The sequence below is a fragment of the Dermacentor albipictus genome, chromosome 7 (genome assembly GCF_038994185.2).
Source record: "Dermacentor albipictus isolate Rhodes 1998 colony chromosome 7, USDA_Dalb.pri_finalv2, whole genome shotgun sequence".
In the NCBI taxonomy this organism is placed as follows: Eukaryota; Metazoa; Arthropoda; class Arachnida; order Ixodida; family Ixodidae; genus Dermacentor; species Dermacentor albipictus.
Window position 1 is genome coordinate 50,370,663 of NC_091827.1, and position 22,429 is coordinate 50,393,091.

Consider the following 22,429-nt stretch of genomic DNA (forward strand, 5'->3'; position numbering starts at 1 on the left):
TTCAGACAGATGACCCCCCATAGCAAGTGAAGATTCATGAGCAGGCGCTGACAAATAAATCCTTGTATGCTGCCTGAACGATCAAACCTGCTGGATCCGAAACCCTCGCTATAAAATGAACGAGATGAATTAGGGAGGGGCACTCAGTAGTCCGATTACCGTTATTGAAAACCATACGAAGCCAACAGTTGATGAAGCTAGATGACATTGTCGTGGTGATGTCACACTGATGTCATCGATGCTTCCGGTGTTGTTCTCCCACAGCCACCTTTATTTCGGGGCATCCTCTAGTGGGGGTGTGTGCTGCGTTTGAGACTTGTCTTCACTGTTGTCACGTTTACCTTCTTAGCAGCGTCGTCGTTGTTCTCGCGAGCAAAGAAGCATGGCACTTATAATACAAAGAAGCATGGCACTTATACAAATCACCATTTTGCCCATAAAAGTCCCAGTTTCACCCGAAAGGCGAAGTACCACTTGTGATAGCGTATTATTAGACAGGCATACGAAGTAAGGATAGTAGTTTTACCAGCCGCATAAACTTGTAAACATTCGCTTACTCAGTTAACACTGATCAAGTGTTTAACAAGCGACTGAGCGAAGACGCAGAAAGAAACAGGCACTGAGAGATGGCGCTGTCTCTGTGTGTCTGTTTCTTTGTACGTCTTCGATCAGTCGCGCTTGGACATTCCTTCATGGATTCAAACTAACTAGCCTGCCAACGTCTTTTAGCTAAATTAGGAAGCACGGTTCCACGCGCTCACAGGTGAGTTTCCACGCTCGATGAGCGCGGAAACTCACTGTCATACTGCTGGATAGATGATTCGGGGCGGCAGCAGCGATCGGATTTATATTCCTGCGTCTCTTACTTATCGCGAAAGAAACGTAGGAACCACTGCGCCTCCGAAGCTACTGCCACTACGCCCTCTCTGCAAGCATTGCAGATTACTTTCAAGATGAGGCCAGCGCGGGCGCGCACATTGCCCAAGTCGCTTTGTAGATACGGCGCACGCGCGGACGTGCCATAAGCAGCGAAAGCCGTAGAAAAATTCCCCCCTCCCCGTTCTCACCCCCGTGCCTCGCGCGCGCCAGGGGATGGCGCGCTTCCGGCCTGCCTTCCTCGCTCCCACACGCTAGAATAAGCGGCCGCTTCCTGCGCACGATTACGCTCGCACATGCAGCATACGGCCCCCAGTGACACTATTATGGCCTTTAGATTTTATGCGAAACCTCACGGCGACACCGACATCAACGAGAAAAATTCGCTTACTATGTCCATGTAATCGCTATCGCAATAAAAAGTTCTATGCTCTGCAAAAATAAGTCGCAGCTTCCCCGAAAACCGAAGCATCGATTGCGATATCGAATTAAGGGAATATCATGTAATATGAAGTAAGGTTAGCAGATTTATTGGGCGTATATCCTTGAAACATACACATCCTAAACGTATAACAAGCACGGTGACATGCGGGCCCAACATTTGAGTTGATGACTGCGGAAACTCGCATTCGAAAGGCTGAAGGGAAAAGCGCTGCAGCAGCAGCGAGCAAATTGCGTTCGTGTTGCGCGAATATGGCTACGCATGGTGCGCGCCAAGTCTTTCGCTTTCTGAATCAGATGGGCCGACGGAGCCTCGTGCGATGACTGTGGTAACAAGGAGACTCTTCAGCACCTTCTCTGTGACTGTCCTCGCTATAATTTACAGACGCAATTGCTCGCAGCCTCGATAGCGCGCTTTGACCAAAGACCTATAACAGAGGAACTTATATTAAAATGCCATCATCACAAGCCATCGCAGCAGAGGGCTACGAGGGCACTGTTGCTGTTTTTGCGCGCAACAGAGCTGGACAAGTGGCTGTAGCCTGAACAGATGTTAATAGTGCTGCAAGTGTTACTGTGCTGTGCGATGGCAGTATGCGGTAACAGTGACCGACTGTGATTGTGTATCTAAGTGCCTTTACCTTTACCTCACTTTACCTCCCCCTCCCCTCTTTCCCCAGCGTAGTGTAGCAAACGGTATCTTCTCCTCTGGTTAACCTCCCTGCCTTTCCATTTCCTATGTCTCTCTCTCTCGCATCAATTAAAACTAAGCTGCGAAAACACAGCGCGCGGCGGACTCTGTCCCCGTCGCAGATGCTTTCAAAATAAAGCGGCACATGCGTGCACGCGCCCGCCCAGAGTAGAAGCGCCCCCCCCCCCTCCCTAAGGGACTTGCGCGCTACAGAAGACGGCACGTTTCCTCCCGGCCTTCGTTCTGTGAGCACGCGAGATGCAGCCACGATCGCCAGATGATCCTCGTGCGTGAAGGGAAACTTGGCCGGCTTCGTGGTAATTCATGTTTCGAAAAGTACCAGCGCTGCGCATACAAGGACACAGGCCAACATTATACTGGCACTGACTGACAACTGAAAGTTATTTGCACTATCACTGTTTATTTATACTGGCAGTGGTTGTAACTGTCATGTGGGGAGGTTTATGAGGGCCACACCGGTCGCTGTCTGAACATTGGATTAAAGGAGTACTTATCATTAAATCGTACGGGCACCTTGCACTTGCCTTTGCATATTAGAGTGTCTGGGTGCCGACCGATAGGGGACGAAACTGTTGGTTTGTTCCGGCATAAGGATCCAACCACAAGGAAGCTCATGGAGGCCATTCATATTGATAGGGAAGGGAATGTGTGTTAGTAAACCCTCTGTCGCACTAGGAATTTATGAAGAGATATTGACAAGAAAGCCTATCACGTTAGATTGTTAAGTTGGATAGGGATGTCTTTTTTTCCTTTATTTGTTCTTTTTTTTGTTATGAGGCACTGTTTTATACGACCTAATGACCCCTGGTGAATTCGAAGTCTGGTTCGTCCCATCACCAGGATGGGTACTGCTGTGCATGTGCAGTCGAATTAGCTGTTGCCCTGTCGACACGGGTATATAAATGTGACTTTCATTTTAATAGACTTCAGTTGTGAATCAGCGTCAATGCCGTGTTCTTCTTTGCCAGTGTTTTTGTTTGCGTGGCACTGTTACATTTTAAAACATCAGTCACTCTCGTACGCTTTCACTGACATATTCTGCATACGGCGCATGGCGACGATTTTATCGCCCGAGTATTTTATACGTGCTCTTACGGCAATTCCAACGGCAAAAATGCGCCTGAAATGTCCATCTAGTTGCAATCGCGATAGTAATAAAATCTCTGACCTCTTCAGCAGTCCTCATGCTGGCCTCCGAAGCACATGCTCCAACGCTTCTCCTGTCGGAGGCTGTGTGGAACGCAAAGCTTTGCACTACAAGTCCCCCACTCTTGCTATGCAAATAACATAACGATTACCATGCTTGACTGCCAAATGTTCCCGACTTCAATTGTATGGCATCGAATCCTAGAGGAGCCAACTGTGAAACGGTTTCGTTCGTTTTGACGCAGTGCCGAGGGCGCCACCCTTTATGAGCGATAGTTGTAAAAGTAAAGGGGCCACAAGCTCCACAACTGGAAAATCCAGCACCTCTCTTCGGCATGACTTGGTATGAGAGATCACGTGGACACAGTGGCCACGTCGGCTGCTTTAGAAGAACACAAGCGAGCTGAAAGCGAAATCATAAGGTCCCACCTACCCTGCGGTTCTGATTAAGTGGTAGAGTTTCCCAGCTGGGGTGTTTTGCCAACAGCGCTTGAAACCCCTATATTAGGTAACGATGCGACTTCTACCGGGTGATGTGGGTCTTTACCACAAGAAACCTGAAACTACGACAAATCAGGCCATCGTGATAATGAATAAAAGTAGAAAGGAAAGTGGAAAGGCGACTGTTATCCGAGTCTCGAGCAGTTCTGTTTAATGCCGCGTTCAGTACGGCCTTAAATAAGACCTTGTGTTCTGGCGGTCGTAGCTATCTTCTTCGGGAGCCTAGTGCTTTCTTCAGGTCCTGACGTCGAGCTCCTGACCTTCGGGTTTTCTTGCCTTCGTCCTTCCCTTTGTGTCAGCTCGGGGAATAAAGATTGACGCTTTTTCTGAGAAGAGGGCAATTATGTCGACATGGAGACGCCCGCTTGAACGCTTCTCACGATTGACAGCTCAATCATGCGTCGGCTAACACAGCCTCAATTACCCCTTGCGGGCTTGTGGTCGCGGACGTCTTCCAGGGGAGCCTGTGGAAGCATTAGTGCATTCGTCAGGCTTTGTCGTCTTCGGCCTCACGCCCTTCGGTTTGTCTTGTCTTCGTCCATCTCTTTCTTTTAACTCGTGGAATAAAAGAGGTGACGCTGTTTCTGAGAAGAAGGCAATTGTAATGACACGGGACGCCTACTTGAACGCTTCTCACATTGGAGAGATTGATGTCCAGGCTTACCACAACAGCCTTTCCTGGGACAAGGCAAACCATGTTGCCATGGGAACGTGCGCCGGAATGGCTCTCAAATACGACAGCTCATTTATAAGCGCCCGCCTACCACCACAAGGGGTCTCAAAGGGGCTGCAGTATCCAAGCACCTCGAACAGACCGGTAGACCTCGTGCCTCTGCTTTGTTTCACCGACCGTTCCAACGCCTGCCTGGTGACAGCTTCTGGAAACAAACCACTCCAAGGCCACGGCGCAGCAAACCGTGAGAATCCAGTCAACCACGAGAAGTGCCAAGTTCACACGTTCTTCACATAAACCCTATCAAAATCGTACCTACAGCTCTCGTCCGATATTTCTGAATACTACCACCGGAGAAAACCAGAATTTAGTAAGCATTGCAAGAAGCCTGATGCCTAATATTTTTATGTTTCCTTTGTTGAGTAAGCCACGGTTGTCCAGAGATTGATCGAAACCCGGCAATAACGGCGTTACTTATATATTCAAAACGAAAAAAACTAAACACCTTTAAAGAAAAGCAAAGAACGAAAAGGAGCCTGTTTACAACAAACACGAAACTTATGGATGCGCCTATTTCCACAAGTATTACCTCTTAATGCGCGCTCGATTGGATCGCTGTCTGAAGGCCTTCGGGCCACGCCAAATTCAAGGGCCCCAGGCATAAGATGCAGCTCCCTCTGTCATCATATGCGTCATTGTTTGCTCGCGGCTTGTTTTCTTCGTCCACGAAGAGGAGGTCGTAAACACGGGAGAATTGCCAGCCTCCTTTTCCCCTCACTCTCGTGGCACATTTTACTGCAGTCACACTCTGACTGGTCCTGTTCGGACTCGCATACCTCAGCCCGGTTGAACCTTTAAGCCGCACCCCTACACGAAGAGACGCGTTCTGATTTATTGCTAGGTGACGCCTTCGTTTTTTCACCCACCACAACGAGCCCATTGAAGTTCTGCGTGATGGCGTTTTCCCTTCTTTTATGGGATGGGCTGTGGCGACGTTCTCTATTCTTCGCTGAGCGGAATAATTGGCTTGCTTGACGTTGTGCTGTTTAACCAATTTTCTTCATGCCAGGCGGTCGCCTCATGCGCCTCCGGAGTTCCCTACCGTAGGGTTCCTGGCCTGTTTAACAGCCCTGGCATTCTACTGACCTATTCACGATTCCTGAAAGTCGCCCAAGTGTGGAGATACAAGAGAGTTTTTTAGCGCCTCCTTGTACCTTTTGGGGCTGTTTAAATTGGTCTCGTCTGCGCAAGAAACGTCCTTCGGAGGAAACGTCTGCTAGCCCTCGCCGCCGTAGTCTCACTGACCCGGATTCCTCCTCGTTGGCGCTTTTTTCACTGATTGCGCAAGCTCTGTGTTGTGCTTCCTGAGTGTCTCCATCACGAGGAATATTTTTGGCTGTGACTTATCGCCGTCCCGGTTTCTTGAGCCTTAGAACGTGTAAGAGCTCGGACCGTATGGTTGTTAAAACTTGGGCCCTTTTATTTAACACCATTTCCGAGTGATTTCAAAATAAGTAGGGAGGGTGTTTCGACAGATTTGTCTATACTGCTGCTTCAATAGTCCAAACGACCCTTCAGTCTTCACTTTGGCTATGGTCAAGCCAAATCTATTCTTCTATTTCAGAAACTTGGGTCATTGAGTATTCGGCAATGTGTGCGTATGTGCCGCTCTTCAACGAATACATTTCTTGCCAACATGGTTTACACTGCACGATGCGTAACTATTTGCACCCCTGTTCGAAGACACTCTTTGACTCTGGCTTGGAGCCAGGATTACGTGCCACTCGGTCTGTGCTGGTATTCTATGAACCTTTTAGTTGCCAACTTGGGTCACTTGGCATTTACTACTAGATGTGCGCCGCTCTTCTCTAGACTTAGTTGGCTCGGACTTGGGTAACTACGTATACGCCACTCTGTAATGATGAAAAAGGTCCCTTAAATTTCTCCTATGCCGAGTGGAATCGAACCCACGTCACAAGAGGTCCTGAAGCGCAGCAACCCGATGCATGAGCGGGCTGCGCTACTCACACATGTGCTGCATATGTGGCGATTTTCAAAGAACGCCTTTAACGCCAATACTTTATCGAGCTGCGCGATGAATGCATTTGGTGTGTGCCGCTCATCAGTGTGCCACTCGCGAACTTGCGGCACTGAGTACGTGGCGCTTTGCGTGCGGCAAGCGATGGAACGATTTTCGCTGTTCGCAGGCACCGCAGTTCGCCACGCTCCTAGTCTCGGAGGCCACGCTGGGAGCTATCGGCAGTGCCACTGGATGGCGCAGCGTGTCCGGAAAGAAGAAGCGCGAGAGAGGAGCCTGGTTGCAGCTGTCACGCGTTCCTCAGCGTTTGCACACATGGCACGCTGTGAATTTCGGAGGCCGGACTCAGGCTTTACGGTGGCAGCGATAGATGGCACTGGGTATTGTTAGGCAAGCGCGACAGCAGAATTCAGCCGCCCAGTACCATTGCCTTATACATACCCCATTTCGACGATGGCAATGCGTTGCGTTACTATATTTATTCAATGAGAACGCATTCATGTTGACAATCAAAGTTAGGTAGCCTCTGCTGTTTTTTGCGAATAACAATTGGCTAAATATGCAGAGTTAAATCAAGAAACTTTAATGCTTGCACGATTACGGAATACTGAATGTCTAATTCTGCATCGCTTTAGAAAACAACATTTTCAACAGTTTCCAGCTCGATACATTTTCTACGCTTATTTTTTCATGGTATTCGAAGTTTTTGCTGAAAACGTCAAAAAGTCCGGCCCCAATACAATTGGTTCCACTTGTATTTCAGACACCGCATGGTACCACTGAATTGATACCACGTGGGACACCAGTACTTCCGCCAGGTCTACTTTCAGGATCATCGGACATTTTTAGGCTACATAATCTCCGTGGTCAGCCAAATCAGTGGGCTAGAAACATAAGGGATACGGTGAAGTAAGAAGAAGACACTAAAACTATCCTTAAAAAAAGTACATTGACTGCATATTCAATGGCTTGTATGTAGCCATTCAGAATACTCACCCCTACGCGAATCTGTTGTCTACGGATCAACGCAGTGAAATTCCAAAGAAAACATCAAAACCAGAAAATCTTAACTGCAACATGCCCACTGTCGTTGCTTAGTGGTTATGGCGCTGGGCTACTAAGCAGGAGTTCGCGGGGTCGAGTCCGTGTCGCGGCGGCCGCATTTTGATGGGGGCGAAATGCGAAAACACCCCTGTATTTACATAAAAGTGCACTTTAAAGAAACCCAGGAGGCCCAAATTTTCGAAATCCTCCAATACAGGTTCCCTCACAATCAGATCGTGATTCTGGCGCTTAGAACACCATAATTTATTTTCTTATCTGCTAGAGATAAATGCCTTCAAGCGCATGATTGCCTAATTAACGACAAGCTTTCTGTGGCTTCTGCCCTTGCGTTTGGCCCATTTGCTCAGTGGTGTTCTGCAAACTAAAGCGGGCTGATCCTGGAAACCGTGCAATACGTGTAGCCAGAGTCCCCTGGGCATTTATGTGTTTCATAACATTTGACCAACCAGTTAATGAAAGCTTCACTTCAGACAGACATCAGCAGGGGGCATAAAATCTGCATTTATGCATCACTGTAGTTTGTAGGGTGGTGAAAATATTCACATTTTTAATAACGAATCGAATTATCACTTCTCGATTAGGTACTTCAATAGAATAGTCTATTCGTGTATATTATTTTTTTAATAGTTCTTGAAGTCTGCAACCGTGCATTAGTGTTCTGCCCGGCGGTCATGCTAGACACACAGGATTAGCAGAAGTCGCATAGTGGGTCATGCTACATGCGCGCAGGCTGCCAGAGTTTTGCGACCTAACAGCGATCGTTCGAAGTCGCCCAAGACTCCTGATGTTGCGAATAAAGGACCTCTTTGTACCCAATGCGGGATTTGTGCTTTATAAACTACTGCTACCGTATTGAAGTGGCCAGTAGCCTGACATGCGACTCCTGCAGGTTCGAAGAAACAATCCAGAATGAGAATGGTTATTAGGTTCATTTAAAGGTAACAAGGCAGGACAAAAACCTATCAACTGCGGGCTCATAGTCAACGACTGCAAAGAGACACGAGCACATGTGCATCAGTGCTTGCTACGACATCCAGTACCCCCCCTCTCTGAACAACTCTAAACCGCCTGGATTCTTGTCACCTCCCTGGCATGCTTTTCCTATCTTAATGAACAACTCTTATTAAACTGCAGAATATTAATAGAAAGTGGTTAATGTGAGTGTACTAGGATGTGAACACAGTTGATGAAAATGGCTCTTCGTTCACCAGAAAACGATACGAAAAGTACTCAGCATTCGACTCTTCTCTCGCACTACTCGATTCGTATTCGATTTGGTCTCAAGAAACTGCTCGCACAGCCTGTATCTGCTCCCAATGGCCGAACCCTTAAGCAAAACACATTGGGACAAGTCACGTCTGAGCGGCCATTAAGTGCGAGCGCTGACCTAGCCGAAGCTGGAGTATTCGTTGATAGGCACTTTGACGCATCTGTGTCAATGAATGAGACGAAAGCGGCGCCTTTACTCACCTGTCCTCTATAGTTCGAGTGATTGCAAATGTGCGAAAGCTGAAACCATCAAACCCGTTCACGGAGCGGTCGTTTAACCTCTCTGTCCTCCCCATCTGTAATGGGAGGCGAAATTGTAAGTGCTCGAACATAAATAAGAGAGGTTCTGAATTTAAGATATCGATGATCTGTTTATTGGTCATTCATAGTTTCTAGGCATGAACTGCTGCTTTACGATCTAGTTGTATTAGGGAAGTCGTGTGAAACTTTACAGCTCTACAATTACGTTTGGCCTGCGATCTTTGGGTCGATATTAACAACAATCAAATAGCGCTAGTGCTATCAAACAAGAACGCAGAATGGTAACGCTAATACAGCTGAGCAAACTGTCAAGCAACTGCTGAGCAACTGTGGTAAAAAAAAATTCAGGCCGTTTAAGCTTCGTCTTCAATAGTGCAACGTGATAGCGTTATCGCGTTGCACCCGAGTTCGCAACGCCCACTCATTTGATCGGCATGCTCTTGAGTCACACAAAGACACCCGGTGAGCGCCGAGCAACGCAGCGTTCGGCGCGGCAATGACACATGCGCGTGAGCAAGCGGCACGAACTAAAGAACTCGGGGTCTCGGAGGGAGAAACGATTTACGCAAGCCAAACGTCGCAATCGGCACGGATAGCTGGGCTGCGGCGCGCCATGAAGGCGTACGCGACCATTGGGCTTACGCCACGAAGCGATCGTCCTCTACCCCGCTTGGGAGCACCACGAAGACGCATGACTCCTCTCCAGCAGCGCGTCACACATCGCAGGAGACGCTTTCCCAGCGGACACGCTACAGCGCAGCGATCACGTCAGAGGCGTCCCGCATCGGACGCTGCACTTTGGAATCGCGCTGTGAGCGGAAAGGGGAGCCGCGTCGCCTAAACACGAGGGTTCGAGTGACGCACGCTGCAAGTTGGAAGGGAAGAGAGAGAGAAAACTTGTTAAATGCAAGGGTATTGGGGCATCCTCGCACCGGTCCCCGCACGGCCGCAATGCGCTCAAAATAGACAAAGGCGGGATGGATGGATGGATGGATGGATGGATGGATGGATGGATGGATGGATGGATGGATGGATGGATGGACGGACGGACGGACGGACGGACGGACGGACGGACGGACGGACGGATGGACGGACGGACGGACGGACGGACGGACGGACGGATGGATGGATGGATGGATGTATGGATGGATGGATGGATGGATGGATGGATGGATGGATGGATGGATGGATGGATAGATGGATGTTATGAGCGTCCCCTTTGGAACTGGGCGGGGTGTTCGGCCACGAAGCTCTTGCTATTATACTGCCTAATGTCCTACCTAGGTTAAACAACAACAAAAAAAACTATATGAACTAGCACCCCTAAATTTTGTGATCGCCCATTGTGAACTGTGCTTTTGTACGTCTCCGTCTTTTGTCGTTTCCCTGCTTTTCTTCAACCAATCCTCCAATCGCCTCTCGCTAATGCCTATTGCCGATATGGTAGCTTTACCACTGCTCCCGCTGAACCCGAGGGCTCCAAGGTTGCCAGTGGTGCCTAAATCGAGTGCTGGGTAGAAGTCTTCACATTCTAATAAAACATGCTCCATAGTTTCCCTAGCTTTACTGCAGCAAGTACATGCGTCTTCTCCATTCTTATATCTCGCTTTATAGGTGCGTGTTCTAAGGCATCCTGATCTCGCTCCGAAAAGTAATGAGCTTCCCTTGTAGTTATCATAAGTGGTTTCTTTCCTGATTTCGTTCTTTCCTCTTAAGTAGTTATTCATGGCAGGTTTCTTTTCCATTGCCGCCACCCATGAGATTATTTCGGCCTTTCTGACTTTCCGCTTGACTTTCTTTGTTGCTGTGTTGCCCACCCTACAGGACGCATACTTGCTGGTAAGCTTTCTAGTTCTTTTTCTTCACTGTGAATCAATGTTTTCCCTCTAGAGATACCTGAACACTCACTCAGCCCATTTCATTTCTTCCATAATCCTCAGCCGTTCTTCATACTCAATTTTACTGCGAGCTTCCCTCACTTCAAAACTATTCCAGCCCATATGACCCTGCACAGCTTCATTTGTAGTCTTCCCGTAAGCACCCTATGCAAGGCGACCCACTGACTGGTTCCTGTCGAATCCTGATTGTACCCCTGAAATAAAGCAAACAACCGCATTTCCAAAAGCAAGTCCTGGAACCATTGCACCTTTCCACGTACATCGGAGGACCTCGTACCTATTTTTCCCCCATAGCACTCTCTGCTTCATCATGGCTGAATTTCTCTTCCCCTTTACTGGTGGATACGTCCGGTTCGTTCAGGAGGGCCATCTAGTATCCACCAGACGTATCCACTACTCGTATCCACATCTCGTATCCACCAGACGTATCCCCCAGACGTATCCACCAGAAGAGGCAACAGTGCCGCTAGGGACACCACACCAGACCTGTCGTGGCTATCGGGCACGCTAGACGTCTCCTGGAGATGCGAAGAAGTGGACCTGGGGTCTGACCACAGCGTGATCGGTATCACGTTCCGAGGCTCCCGATATTGGGCTGTACTGGGGACGGCGCGGATCACGCATTGGGACAAGATGAGAAAGTTTACCAAAGAACAAGAAGAGGCATCCGAGGAAGAAACGGGACAGGCTGACAGACAAAGGACCTACACCGATTGGGCGAGGGATCAGAAGAAGGCTCTAGATAAATTTACCCAAGAAATCGCAGCGACGTCGCAGACACCGTACGTGGACGCCAGACTGACCCACATGTGGGCGGCCCGACACTCGTTGACGCGGCGGTGGAAACGTCAGAGACACAACAGAAAGCTGGCCAAGCGCATAGCAGTCTTGAAGAAACAGATCGCCGAGTACGCGGCCAAACTATGTAAGGAAAATTGGCTGAAAAGCTGCGACAGCCTACAGTGCAAGCTCTTGACGTGGAGGACGTGGTGTCTTGAGGCATCTGATCGACCCGCTGAGTAGCAAAACTGGGACCAATCGCAACCTCACCAAAAATTGAACACGTACAAGGCAGACGGTTGCAGTCTCCTGGAAGACCTGAAGGCCAAGTACCTAAAGACAGAGAAGTGCCAGTACCTGGTGCCCGAGAGGTACGAAGGACCCGACAACGAAGAACTGGACCGGCCGTTTACCATGATGGAGCTGTGGACAGCTATAGATGACAGTAACAAGAGAAGTGCACCCGGCAGGGACGCCATAACTTACAAATTTCTCGGTAACATGAGCGGTACAGCGGCCCGCGGCCTCCTAGAGCACATTAACGAAGCCTGGGAGAGCTCGCAGTTGCCGAAGGAATGGAAGGACGCCGAGGTCCGCTTCATTCCACAGCCCGGCAAAGCCCTCACGATAGACAACATGCGGCCCATCTCCCTCACATCCTGCGTTGGGAAGGTGATGGAGCGCATGGTCCTTCGCCGGTTGCAAAAGCACCTCGAAGAGACGGATCAGATGCCAGAAACGATCTATGGCTTCAGGCAAGATCTCAGCACCCAAGACGTGATGATCCAACTCCACGAACTGGTCGTCAAGCCGGCGACGAGGCACGCGCCGCGCGGGATACTCGCCCATGGCCTGAAGGGAGCGTTTGACAACGTGTCCCACGCGAGCGTGTTGCAGAATCTAAACAAAACCCGGTGTGGCAGAAAGACATTCGGCTACATAAAAGATTTTCTGTCAAACCGAACGGCGACCTTCAGGATAGGGGAGGAGAAGTCGGACCCTGTCGAGCTCGGCGATAGGGGCACCCCTCAGGGATCGGTCTTGTCGCCCCTGCTCTTCAATCTGGCCCTGCTGCCCCTGCCCGATCTACTCAACCAAATCGAAGGCGTGGACCACGCGTTATACGCCGATGATATTACGCTGTGGACGGCCCGAGCCGGATCCGATGCCTGGATGGAGGAAGTCTTGCAGCGGGCGGCAACGACCGTGCACGAGTACGCAAAGTCGTGCGTACTGAGCTGCGCTTGCCAGAAATGAGAGCTGCTCATGATCCAACCGGGAAAAGCCAAGAAGGAGCTGCCGCCGAGCGTGATTATCACGATTGCCGGTAAGACCATCAAGCCAACACAGCAGATTGGGATTCTCGGCCTACTACTTCAGAGCGATGGAAAGGCACAGGCCGCCATCACAAAGATCAAGACTACATCAGAATAGATACTTGGTATGATTCGGAGGGTATCAAACAGAAACCGAGGCCTTGAAGAGGACGATACCATGCGCCTGGTACGCGCGTTCGTCGTGTCGCGGGTTACCTACTCCGCCCCGTATCTCCAGCTGACGAAGGCGAATAGGGACACCCTAAACACGATGCTTCTTAAGGCAACGAAACAAGCACTGGGCATACCCATATACTCGTCCACGCAAACACTGCTAGACATGGGGGCCCGCAACACGGTGCAGGAGCTCATCGAAGCCCACCTCTCTAATCAGATAATCCGGCTCAGTCACACGGAACATGGACGAGCCGTCCTACGCAAGATAGGATGGCAGATCGAGCCAGTACCCATCAAGACGGCCCTTCCAGAAGACTGGAAAATGATAATTCAGACAAATCCCCTTCCCCGAACATGACGCCGGGCAAGGACGATGAGAGGCGCACCGCGCGAGCCAAAGCCCTAGCCCGTAAGCTGTAAGAGAACCCCAGGGTCATCTACGCGGACGCCTCGCTCCGAAAACACAGTAACCGTGCAGCCGTGGTGGTTACTTCAAAAGAGAGGGTGATCGTCAGCGCGTCCCTGAAGACAACAGACCCCGCAGTTGCCGAAGAAGCGGCCGTAGCCCTCGCACTCGCACAGCCGAGCGTGGACACCGTAGTCACCGACTCAAAGACAGCCTACAGAAGCTTCCGCAGGGGGGTAATCTCCTCCGCGACCCGCGCCATTCTAGCCAAGGACCAGCCTCCAGGAAGAGCCATAGAGCTCATGTGGGTCCCGGCACACTCGCAGGTAGCAGGCAACACCATCGCCGACTACCATGCCCGAGAAATGTCAATCCGGGCCGAGCACGAGCCGGAAGAGCTACCGCACCCGGTTACCAGCTTTCGCGACATTACCCGGATGTACCGAGAAGAAAGGTGCAGGTTGCCAGAACCGCACCCCAAACTCACCAGGCAACAACAGACGATCCTGCGTCGAGCGCAGGCGGGATCGCTTGTGCATCCCGTACTGATGAACCGCATGTACCCTGCGGAATACGATATGCTCTGTCCTTTTTGCAGAAGAGAAAAGGGCCCCCTGCCGCACGTCTTGGCAGAGTGCACAGAACTCAAGACCCCCCCTCCTCCCCTCCCCACCAACACCCCCAATCCTCAACCCCTTGAGCGATGGAAGACCTTGTTATCCAGCCCCGCCCTACCGATTCAGCTCGCACTGACGGACAGGGGCCAGGAGCTGCTGAAAACGTATGGGTCCCGTAACTAGGGAACCACCCCGTCTGGTGCCTGCGTGCACCACCGATTTATTTCGGGCCCAGTGAATGTTGCTTCATCATCATCATCCCCTTTACTGTTATTATTTTTTTCCTGTGTTTCCATATATCTGTTGCCTTCGTTTATCCATATACCAAGTTATTTATATTCTGTTACCCGAGGTATTTCCTGGCCCTGCATCTCCACTGTCTGTTCACTGTTTTCATTAAATATCATAAGACCTGATTCTCTAACACTAAATTTCAAATCTAAGTTGTTGCCTTCCTGTCCACAGATATTAGCCAGACTTTGCAAATCACTTTGCTTGTTAGGTAGCAACACAATGCAGTCCGCATAAAATAAACCTGGGAGCGGCTGCTTTACTACTGTACCCGCCTGTTTCTATGAGTGATTGAACCCGATAATACTTCCTTCTAGCGCACTCTCCATCCTCACCATGTACATCATAAACAGCAGCGGGGTTAAAGGGCACCCCTGGCTCAGTCCCTTGTTGACATTAACTTTGTCCTCGCTCCTCATCCCTTCCCATTCAATGCAAACGGAATTTTCTTATTAAATATCTCTCAAAAGCTGTAGGCGATCGTCATCTAAGCCTTTACCTTCCAGAATATCCCGCAAAATGTTGCGGTCTACGTTGTCATAGGCTCATGTAATGTCTAAAAAGGCCACGTAGAATGGTCTGCTTTCTGTCTTTAATATTTCAGTTCAGTAAGTAAGAACAAACAAGTCATCATGCAAACGCCAACCTATTCTGAAGCCATTCTGAAGCTTTCCCAAAATGCCATTATTCTCGGCCAATATTTGAAGCTTTAATTTGACTGCCTGCGTTGGTAGCCTGTATATTACCAATCTAATGGTCAACGGTCTATACGAGGAAATTCTGTCTTTCTCCCCATCACATTTCAAAATTAAATTCATTCTACTTTGTCGCCAAGTGACTGGTATTCGTCTATCTTTTAAAGTTTTTTCCACTGCTTTCACCTGAGCTTCCTTACTTATTGGTCCTAGTTCATTGATCAGCCTAACGGGAACCTCGTCTCACCCTGTGGCTGTGCGTTTAGGAATTTCCCGCTTTCTTCCAGCTGAAATTTGTCAGCACCAACTCCTTTTCCACTTGGGTCTCTTTCATGCTTTTTTTATTCAAATGCAACCTCGTCATTTCCTTGGAAAGATTCAGCTGTTATTTTTCGGATATAATTTATTGCCGCTTCTCCTTGCAGTCTGTTTTCATCTTCCTCTAGGATGTGTTCCATTGTTATTGACTTCCTGCCTAATAATTTTATGTGGTTCCAAAATATTCTAGGTGCGGCCTTCTTTTTCTCACGTGTTTCTGACAACCAACGTTCACTTTCACCATTTAATTTTGCTTACATCAGTATTTAAACCCATAGACTTTTTCTCCCGGTATATTTCCTATTTACTGGTCTCTTCATCCTGTGGCTATTGCGGCTTCTTTGCGCGCCTGTGCTCTCTAGATGGTTTCTGTCGTTCGGCGATCGCTTCTCGTATTTCCCTGTTCCACCAGCTTTCCGGTTTCTTTCTTCGTTTCAAACAAAAATGTTGTTTCTCTTTCCGTATTACTGTCGTTATTACACCTATAAGCTCACCACATTCCCGCTCTTTAATTGGCCATTTGCTATGTTCTTCCTCGATTGTAGTGACGATATCTGCTATTTGTTCAACGTTCAAATTTGCACTGGCAATTTTGCGCTCCTTCCACTCTTTCCCAACTACCTATCCCACTTTCAAAATGATGCGTTTACGGTCACTCGCTATGCTGCTATTGCCCTTCCTCAACAATGACCATTTCTCTCAACTTATCATGAATTCCTTCTGTCATCAGACAGTAATCAATGGTCGATTGCCGGTTTCCCGCTTCCCACGTGATCTGCCCTTCACACCTAGGCCCTGTGTTCACCAGAACGAGGTTATGTTGCTCACAAAGGTCTAGCATTGACTTCGCATTGTTGTCGGTATAGCCATCTGAATCCTGTATGTGGGCATTCCTATCACCGAATAGGACAATTTCAGCACCATTCCCGAAACCCTTAATATCAGTGCTTATGCATTCCAATAACTCTTTATTCTTCTCTGTGCAATTTTTTCCGGTCCACAAATACGCAACGCCCAGCCAAGTTTTTTTTTCCTACTCATTCTACCTGATAACCAAAGATGCTCTTGACACTGTGAACTTACTCTTTTCTATTTGGCTCCGTGATGAATGAGCATTCCGACTACCCCGCCCTTTCTTTCCTACTTAGTTCTGTTGCATCCTTCCCAAACATAATTCTCAATAACTGGCGGCTCTTCTGAATATCTAAGGGGCGTTTCTGTAACCGCATGCACTCCTATTTGTTCGGTATTTAACTGCTCCTCCATCTCTGCCCTCTTTTCATTTCTTCTGCCGCCCTGCATGTTTATGTAGCCTTTTGCATGGCGAGCTCTCTTTCTTGCATTCTTTTCCCCCTGTTCCCGTTATCGACGGTGACGCTGTTCCGAGGTTCCATTAGGGGACCTTCTTCATTACTGCCTACTCTCGCCTCCTGAGCGCCCGTGGGCCCCCTAAAAAAGCTACAGTGCGACCACCAAGTCGCCAGCCCACTCCTCGTTCCAGTCTGTAATTCAAGTGGATTCCGTCTCGTTTAAAACCACCACACCTTCTCACTTCCCTGTTTACTTCGACAACCTCGAAGCCTTTCTCTCGGCTCATTTTCCATATTGCCTCAATAGCAGTTACTATGGCTCATTGTACGGGACTGTCACGCACAGGCACTTCCGGTACCATGCACTGCACGATCTGCACCTGAGGGGATAGCTCGCGCAAGTCGTCCCCACCCTTGGCCAAGCGCTGGCCTAGTCCTGTCCCTTTCCTGTTTGGGACGTCATTTAGCCCACCTGCTACCATGACAAGGTTGCGCGCGCGGGCATGTTCCGCGAGCTTTTCTTTTGCTCGCTCCATGACATAACTCAGTGTGCGCCCTGGAAATGTCCCTACCGCCACTCTTTTATCGCTTTTCACCCTCTCCACAATTGCTTTTGAGCACCGAGCCAGGTTTGAATTGCCGGCGATAATCACCTTTTCACTCTCTCCCGGGCTCGTTCCCCGCAATTATTGGATATTTCTTTGTCTCGTTCAGGGCGATAGCTGCTACAGACACCGCTGGCGGACACCTTCGCCAGCTGAAGCGGGTATTGAAATGAGGCCACAACAGTTTACGCTGTAAAAAGTGTATGTCAATAAAGTGCGTGCAGCCGGTCACGTGGTAGATGCAGAGTCGGCACGGGCGAGTTCATATCTTGTGCATATGACGGTGGTCTGCTCTGGTCTACTGTCAGCTGTACATCACTCCTCTAAGAGACAGGACGTGTGTCGAGTGAGCTCTTTTGCAATATGGCGAACAAGGTCTAAGTTATTCTCACGTGTTTCTGCATGGAGTGAGTTTAAGATATTAAATATCTTATAGTGTATTCACCGCTCATTAAGTAGCGGGTTCGGTAGCGTACGGTACCGACGTACAGGCCACTCGATACTACAACTAACGACGTAGTCTCAGAAAAGATTTTACGTGAGCTTCTAATACGTAATCAACACCGCGAAGCCAACAAAAGTGCACTAAGGGTACTCTCAATTTTACAGTATCGGACGGGTATTTCCGGTTGACCTTGAAACGAACACCAATTCCGGTTGCTCTCTGTCGCAGGAAATACGTACCGTACTTAATGGGCTATATGGGTATCTACCTTCGGCAGCTGATCGAGGGACATCTGATAGATTGCAAGTTAGCCAAAATAACTAAGAAACACTTAGGTACCCGAACAAAACAACATAAGATTGGCTGTGCGTGCCTACGGCAGCCCAAAAGTTCAAATATTATCCATACAGAAAACACTATTCTTAATTTCTAAAGGGGCCAGCCTTCTTTACTGATGTCAGCTATTGGCCAGCAGCAGCTTCGTATAGGAATCTGCAGAATACCAAATAAACCGTCCTCAAAAGTGTGAGACAGAGGCTTCTACTGGAAATGGAGCGCTTGAGATAAAGGTGGCTTCGGGCAGCACTTGCGAGCTCCAGATGCCGTGCACGACCGCAAAAGTTGAGTGAGGTGTTCACAGCAGCTTATGCTATTCGTAAACAGTTTTCTCGCCAAGCCTGTCGCGTAAGCCAGAACCCTTTTAAAGATGTATACATGCAACGTGTCACTGGGACCCTAATCTTCGTGTTTGAAAATACAGAGCAAAAACATGTCTAGGACTAGGGCGCCGACCGGAACAGGCAAACAAATGGCTTGCTTGGAAGCGACAGCATCCGCCGCCCTCCGTGAAAGTGGCAACGAGCGCGAAGTCTAATCTCTGACCATGACAAGATGACCGTCACGGACGGCGAGGAACTCAGTCGACGACTTTCCTGGAGGAGCCGTGAACATCTCTGCGGAAGGAGCGCGAACGAAGTCTGTTTCCAGATTGCCTCGTCCTTGCTCCAAAGGTTAAATATCAGAGGCGGAGACCAGCGAACTTCACGGCGCCTCTGATTGGCAGCAAAAAAATCGTTAAAATCTCTTGTGTAACCTACTTTGGAAACGAACATTTTAAGAGCGGGCCTTTGATGCAGTGACAGGTGCTGACGTCTCCTGATGTCTGCAGACATGTATGGCCTGACTAGAATGGTACTACTTGTGTGAATGTGCAAATAATGTAAAATAAACCCCGTTTTCCTTCACTGCTACAGCCGGACATACTCAACCTTATGGCGTGGAGAATCCCGGTGGTAACGCTACACCCAGTGGCGACAATATATGTATACATTTCTTGCGCAGTGCAGACAGCCACAGCCGAACCACCCTCCACTTTCCCCCGCTATGTATATATAAATATATATATATAATTACGGAAGGATGAAAGAAGAAAGAGGAAGCCGAAGATCGGAGATGTTGGATTCTGTGTGCTGTTGGTGGTCAGCATTCTTAACTACTCTGACCACCAACAGCACGCAGCAGCCAGCGTCTTCCATCTTCCACCTCATCTTTCATCCTTCCATGACAATATATATATATATATATATATATATATATATATATATATATATATATATATATATATATATATATATATATATATAATATGTTTGTGCGTGTGTGTAGCGGGGGAAAGGGGAGCGGGATTCGGCTTCTACTGTATGTCTTAGGCAAGAAATAGAATACGTGGGCACTATAATACTCCTGACGGCGCATGAATGTGAACGAGCGTGTTCGCAAAAATAGGTACCATGTGTACTGATTTAGGAGCCTAATTAACTGACACTGACCTATTAACATTTTTAATATTACGGTCATATAGCCAGGAGCAAATGGACGTTGGCAGCTAATCTTGAGCTCATAACAATTCAGCTTTTGAAATAGATCAAGAGCCCTCTTTTTATCAAGCACGTTTGCCTGCTCTTAACTTTCCAAAGAAGTCACCATTTAACAGATTTGAGCATTTCAGCACGAGTGCAAAAAGCGGAATGGTTGCTAGCCCTACATAAGGAAATTGGAGAGAGAGAGAGAGAAAGAGAGGAGAGAGAGCAAGATATGCAAATTAGATAAAGGCAGTGACGTTAACCAGAGTGAAAGCCTGCAGTTTGCTATCCTGCACTACGGGAAGGGAAAGGGCGACTAAAGAAAGAAAGAAGAGCGGGTACAAAAAGTAAGGTGGGCAAAAAAAAAAGATGGGATTACTATATGAGAAAACTGGGCCACACCTTGAGGGATGCGATGTTACGATGATATTTTCGTTTCACGGACAACAAAATTCCACGTGCCGCATGGTAACTTTGTCTTTCTTGTTTTTTTTTTTCTTTTTTGAAATAAGCAGTTGCGGCTGAAGTTTGGTTTTTTTTTAATGATAACGACACGAGAAAATTCTCGCTTTTAGAACTTGAATCGCGTTTGACAGAAGTTGCTCTGCACCTGATCCAAAGGCAGACGTTCACGAAGTAAATGTTTATTTTAGTGAGTGCAGCTTACGTAAATAATCTAGATACTACTGATTGCTGGTTTATTTATTGTTTCCTGTTGAGCATATAGTGTACTCACCGTGTAAAGGATGTGTACGCCATTAAATGAAATTGTTCTCTCCCGAAGTTCCAGAGTTTTGAATGGAATGGGGTAGTATGGAAGAAGTGGCGCCATATCGCTTTGCGAGATTAGGTTGAGCAAATGGCTCAAGAGGTGTGTTTAGCGAGCAAGATACTTGCTTTAGTTGAGCGAGAGCAATGAGCACGGGATACAGATAGCGACTGCAGTGCAACTGCCGTCGAATTTTCTGGGTGCGCTCCTTCGCCTGTAATCTATTGTGTAAAGAAAGGTTGTGCCGTAAGGCTATATACATGCCATGAGCCTGTGATGCTCAGCCTAACCCGGGTATTGTGAAATCGAAAGGGGCAATATTTAGCGTCATGAGGCCAAAGTAATGACGCATCTCACCAGAGCCTCTTCAATGACCACAGGTTCATGGCGCCGTCTATTTCAACCGACAGCGACTTTCATATTTCCTCTCAGAACGGGCTTGATAAGCGCTGTGAAACCAGCACAATTAAGAATAGAAGCCACACCGAGCTTCAACCACGGTCAAGCAGAATGTTTATGCCCCATTCATGTGCCTGAGCTTACTGACAGCGATGCAGCAAACGATACAATCAAGTACTGAATATCGAAGGACGCTTGTCTTGAAGAAAGGATTAATAATTGGGACGTGCGTGAAATACGAAGTGGCTGCGGCCAGTGAGACAAACAGGAGCGGGTAAATGCGAATTCGGAAAAGATCCAATAAAGGCACCTCCCTTTTAATGCGACTAATTGAAGCACACATAATTCTTAGTCACTGCATCTTCGTAGTAGACCTTGCCCAACATTTACCGCTGGACCCAATTTGCTTGCCCTTACACCTGAAGTGTTAACTGGGCGAACATGTTGCGTAATAAAAAAAAATTATTCAAATTCAATGGTAGCGACAATTTCGGGTTTTTCGCGCTTTCTCGTCATCATCATCATCGTCATCATCATCACCCTGGCTACGCCCACTGCAGGGCGAAGGCCTCTCCCATACTTCTCGAACAACCCCGGTCATTTACCAGTTGTGGCCATGTCGTCCCTGCAAACTTCTTAATCTAATCCGCCCACCTAAATTTCTGCCGCCCCCTGCTACGCTTCCCTTCCCTTGGAATCCAGTCCGTAACCGTTAATGACCATCGGTTACGTTCCCTCCGCATTACATGTCCTGCCCATGCCCATTACTTTTTCTTGATTTCAACTAAGATGTCATTAACTCGCGTTTGTTCCCTCACCCAATCTGCTCTTTTCTTATCCCTTAACGTTACACCCATTATTCTTCTTTCCATAGCTCGTTGCGTCGTCCTCAATTAAAGCGCTTCCTCGTAGTGGGACACAAAGAGTTTCGCATCATCGATATGTTTAGAAGATAGGATGCGATATGACGTAGTTATTTATCATCATCATCGTCATCATATTTTGTCGCCAGGGAAGGAACTGTCCTGCGCCTGCGGACACCACCTTATGATACAAATCTCGAAATTTCCTCGTAATACCTAGTTCCCTGCAATCAAGGACACCGCTTTCCTTCTCTCCGCACACATCACATATAAAGATTTACGTCAGTTAGCGATTAGTAAACTGTAGTGCATGTTACAAATTTATTAATTATTACATCGTGGACAGATGTGGTGGTGTTTTTTCCAACTGCATTGTGTTTGCATTCTTTTTTTCTGTCACGTCCATGTTATCGCAAAAACTTCCTAAAAGAATTGCATGGGAACGTTTTTCGCAGCGAACGTTTTCCGTCAGTAATAAATTTGAATATTTAGGTCACTGCAGCATTAACTTCGGGTGCTCTCCGGTTGGACACTGCGTCATCAGATGTGGTTTCCAATGTCGCTGCTCCATATGTCTCTTTGGGAACCCATCATTACGCAAACGGCATTGCATTTACAGACACGCACTACTTCAGCCACAGTTCTCGTGGAGAATGCACGGTAGGTGCTACACCAGTTCCCAAGTGTTTGATTATA

General features: G+C 48.2%; 1 protein-coding gene across 3 annotated transcripts in view; it reads right to left on the minus strand.

Annotated features, from left to right (window-relative positions):
- The window catches only part of LOC135910160 (uncharacterized), an 87,566-nt gene extending 66,864 nt beyond the window's left edge, over nt 1-20,702 (minus strand). Inside the window, exons 1-2 of one of the 3 annotated variants that reach the window (XM_065442205.1) lie at nt 20,439-20,702; nt 8,923-9,017 (exon numbers count right to left, since the gene is read on the minus strand). In XM_065442205.1, coding sequence (XP_065298277.1) covers nt 8,923-9,017; nt 20,439-20,534 — 191 coding nt within the window. In that variant the 5' untranslated portion in view covers nt 20,535-20,702. The remainder of the gene's footprint in view (nt 1-8,922; nt 9,018-20,438) is intronic. The other 2 variants (XM_065442207.1, XM_065442206.1) reach the window with 2 other exon arrangements.
- Between the last annotated feature and the right edge of the window lie 1,727 nt (nt 20,703-22,429).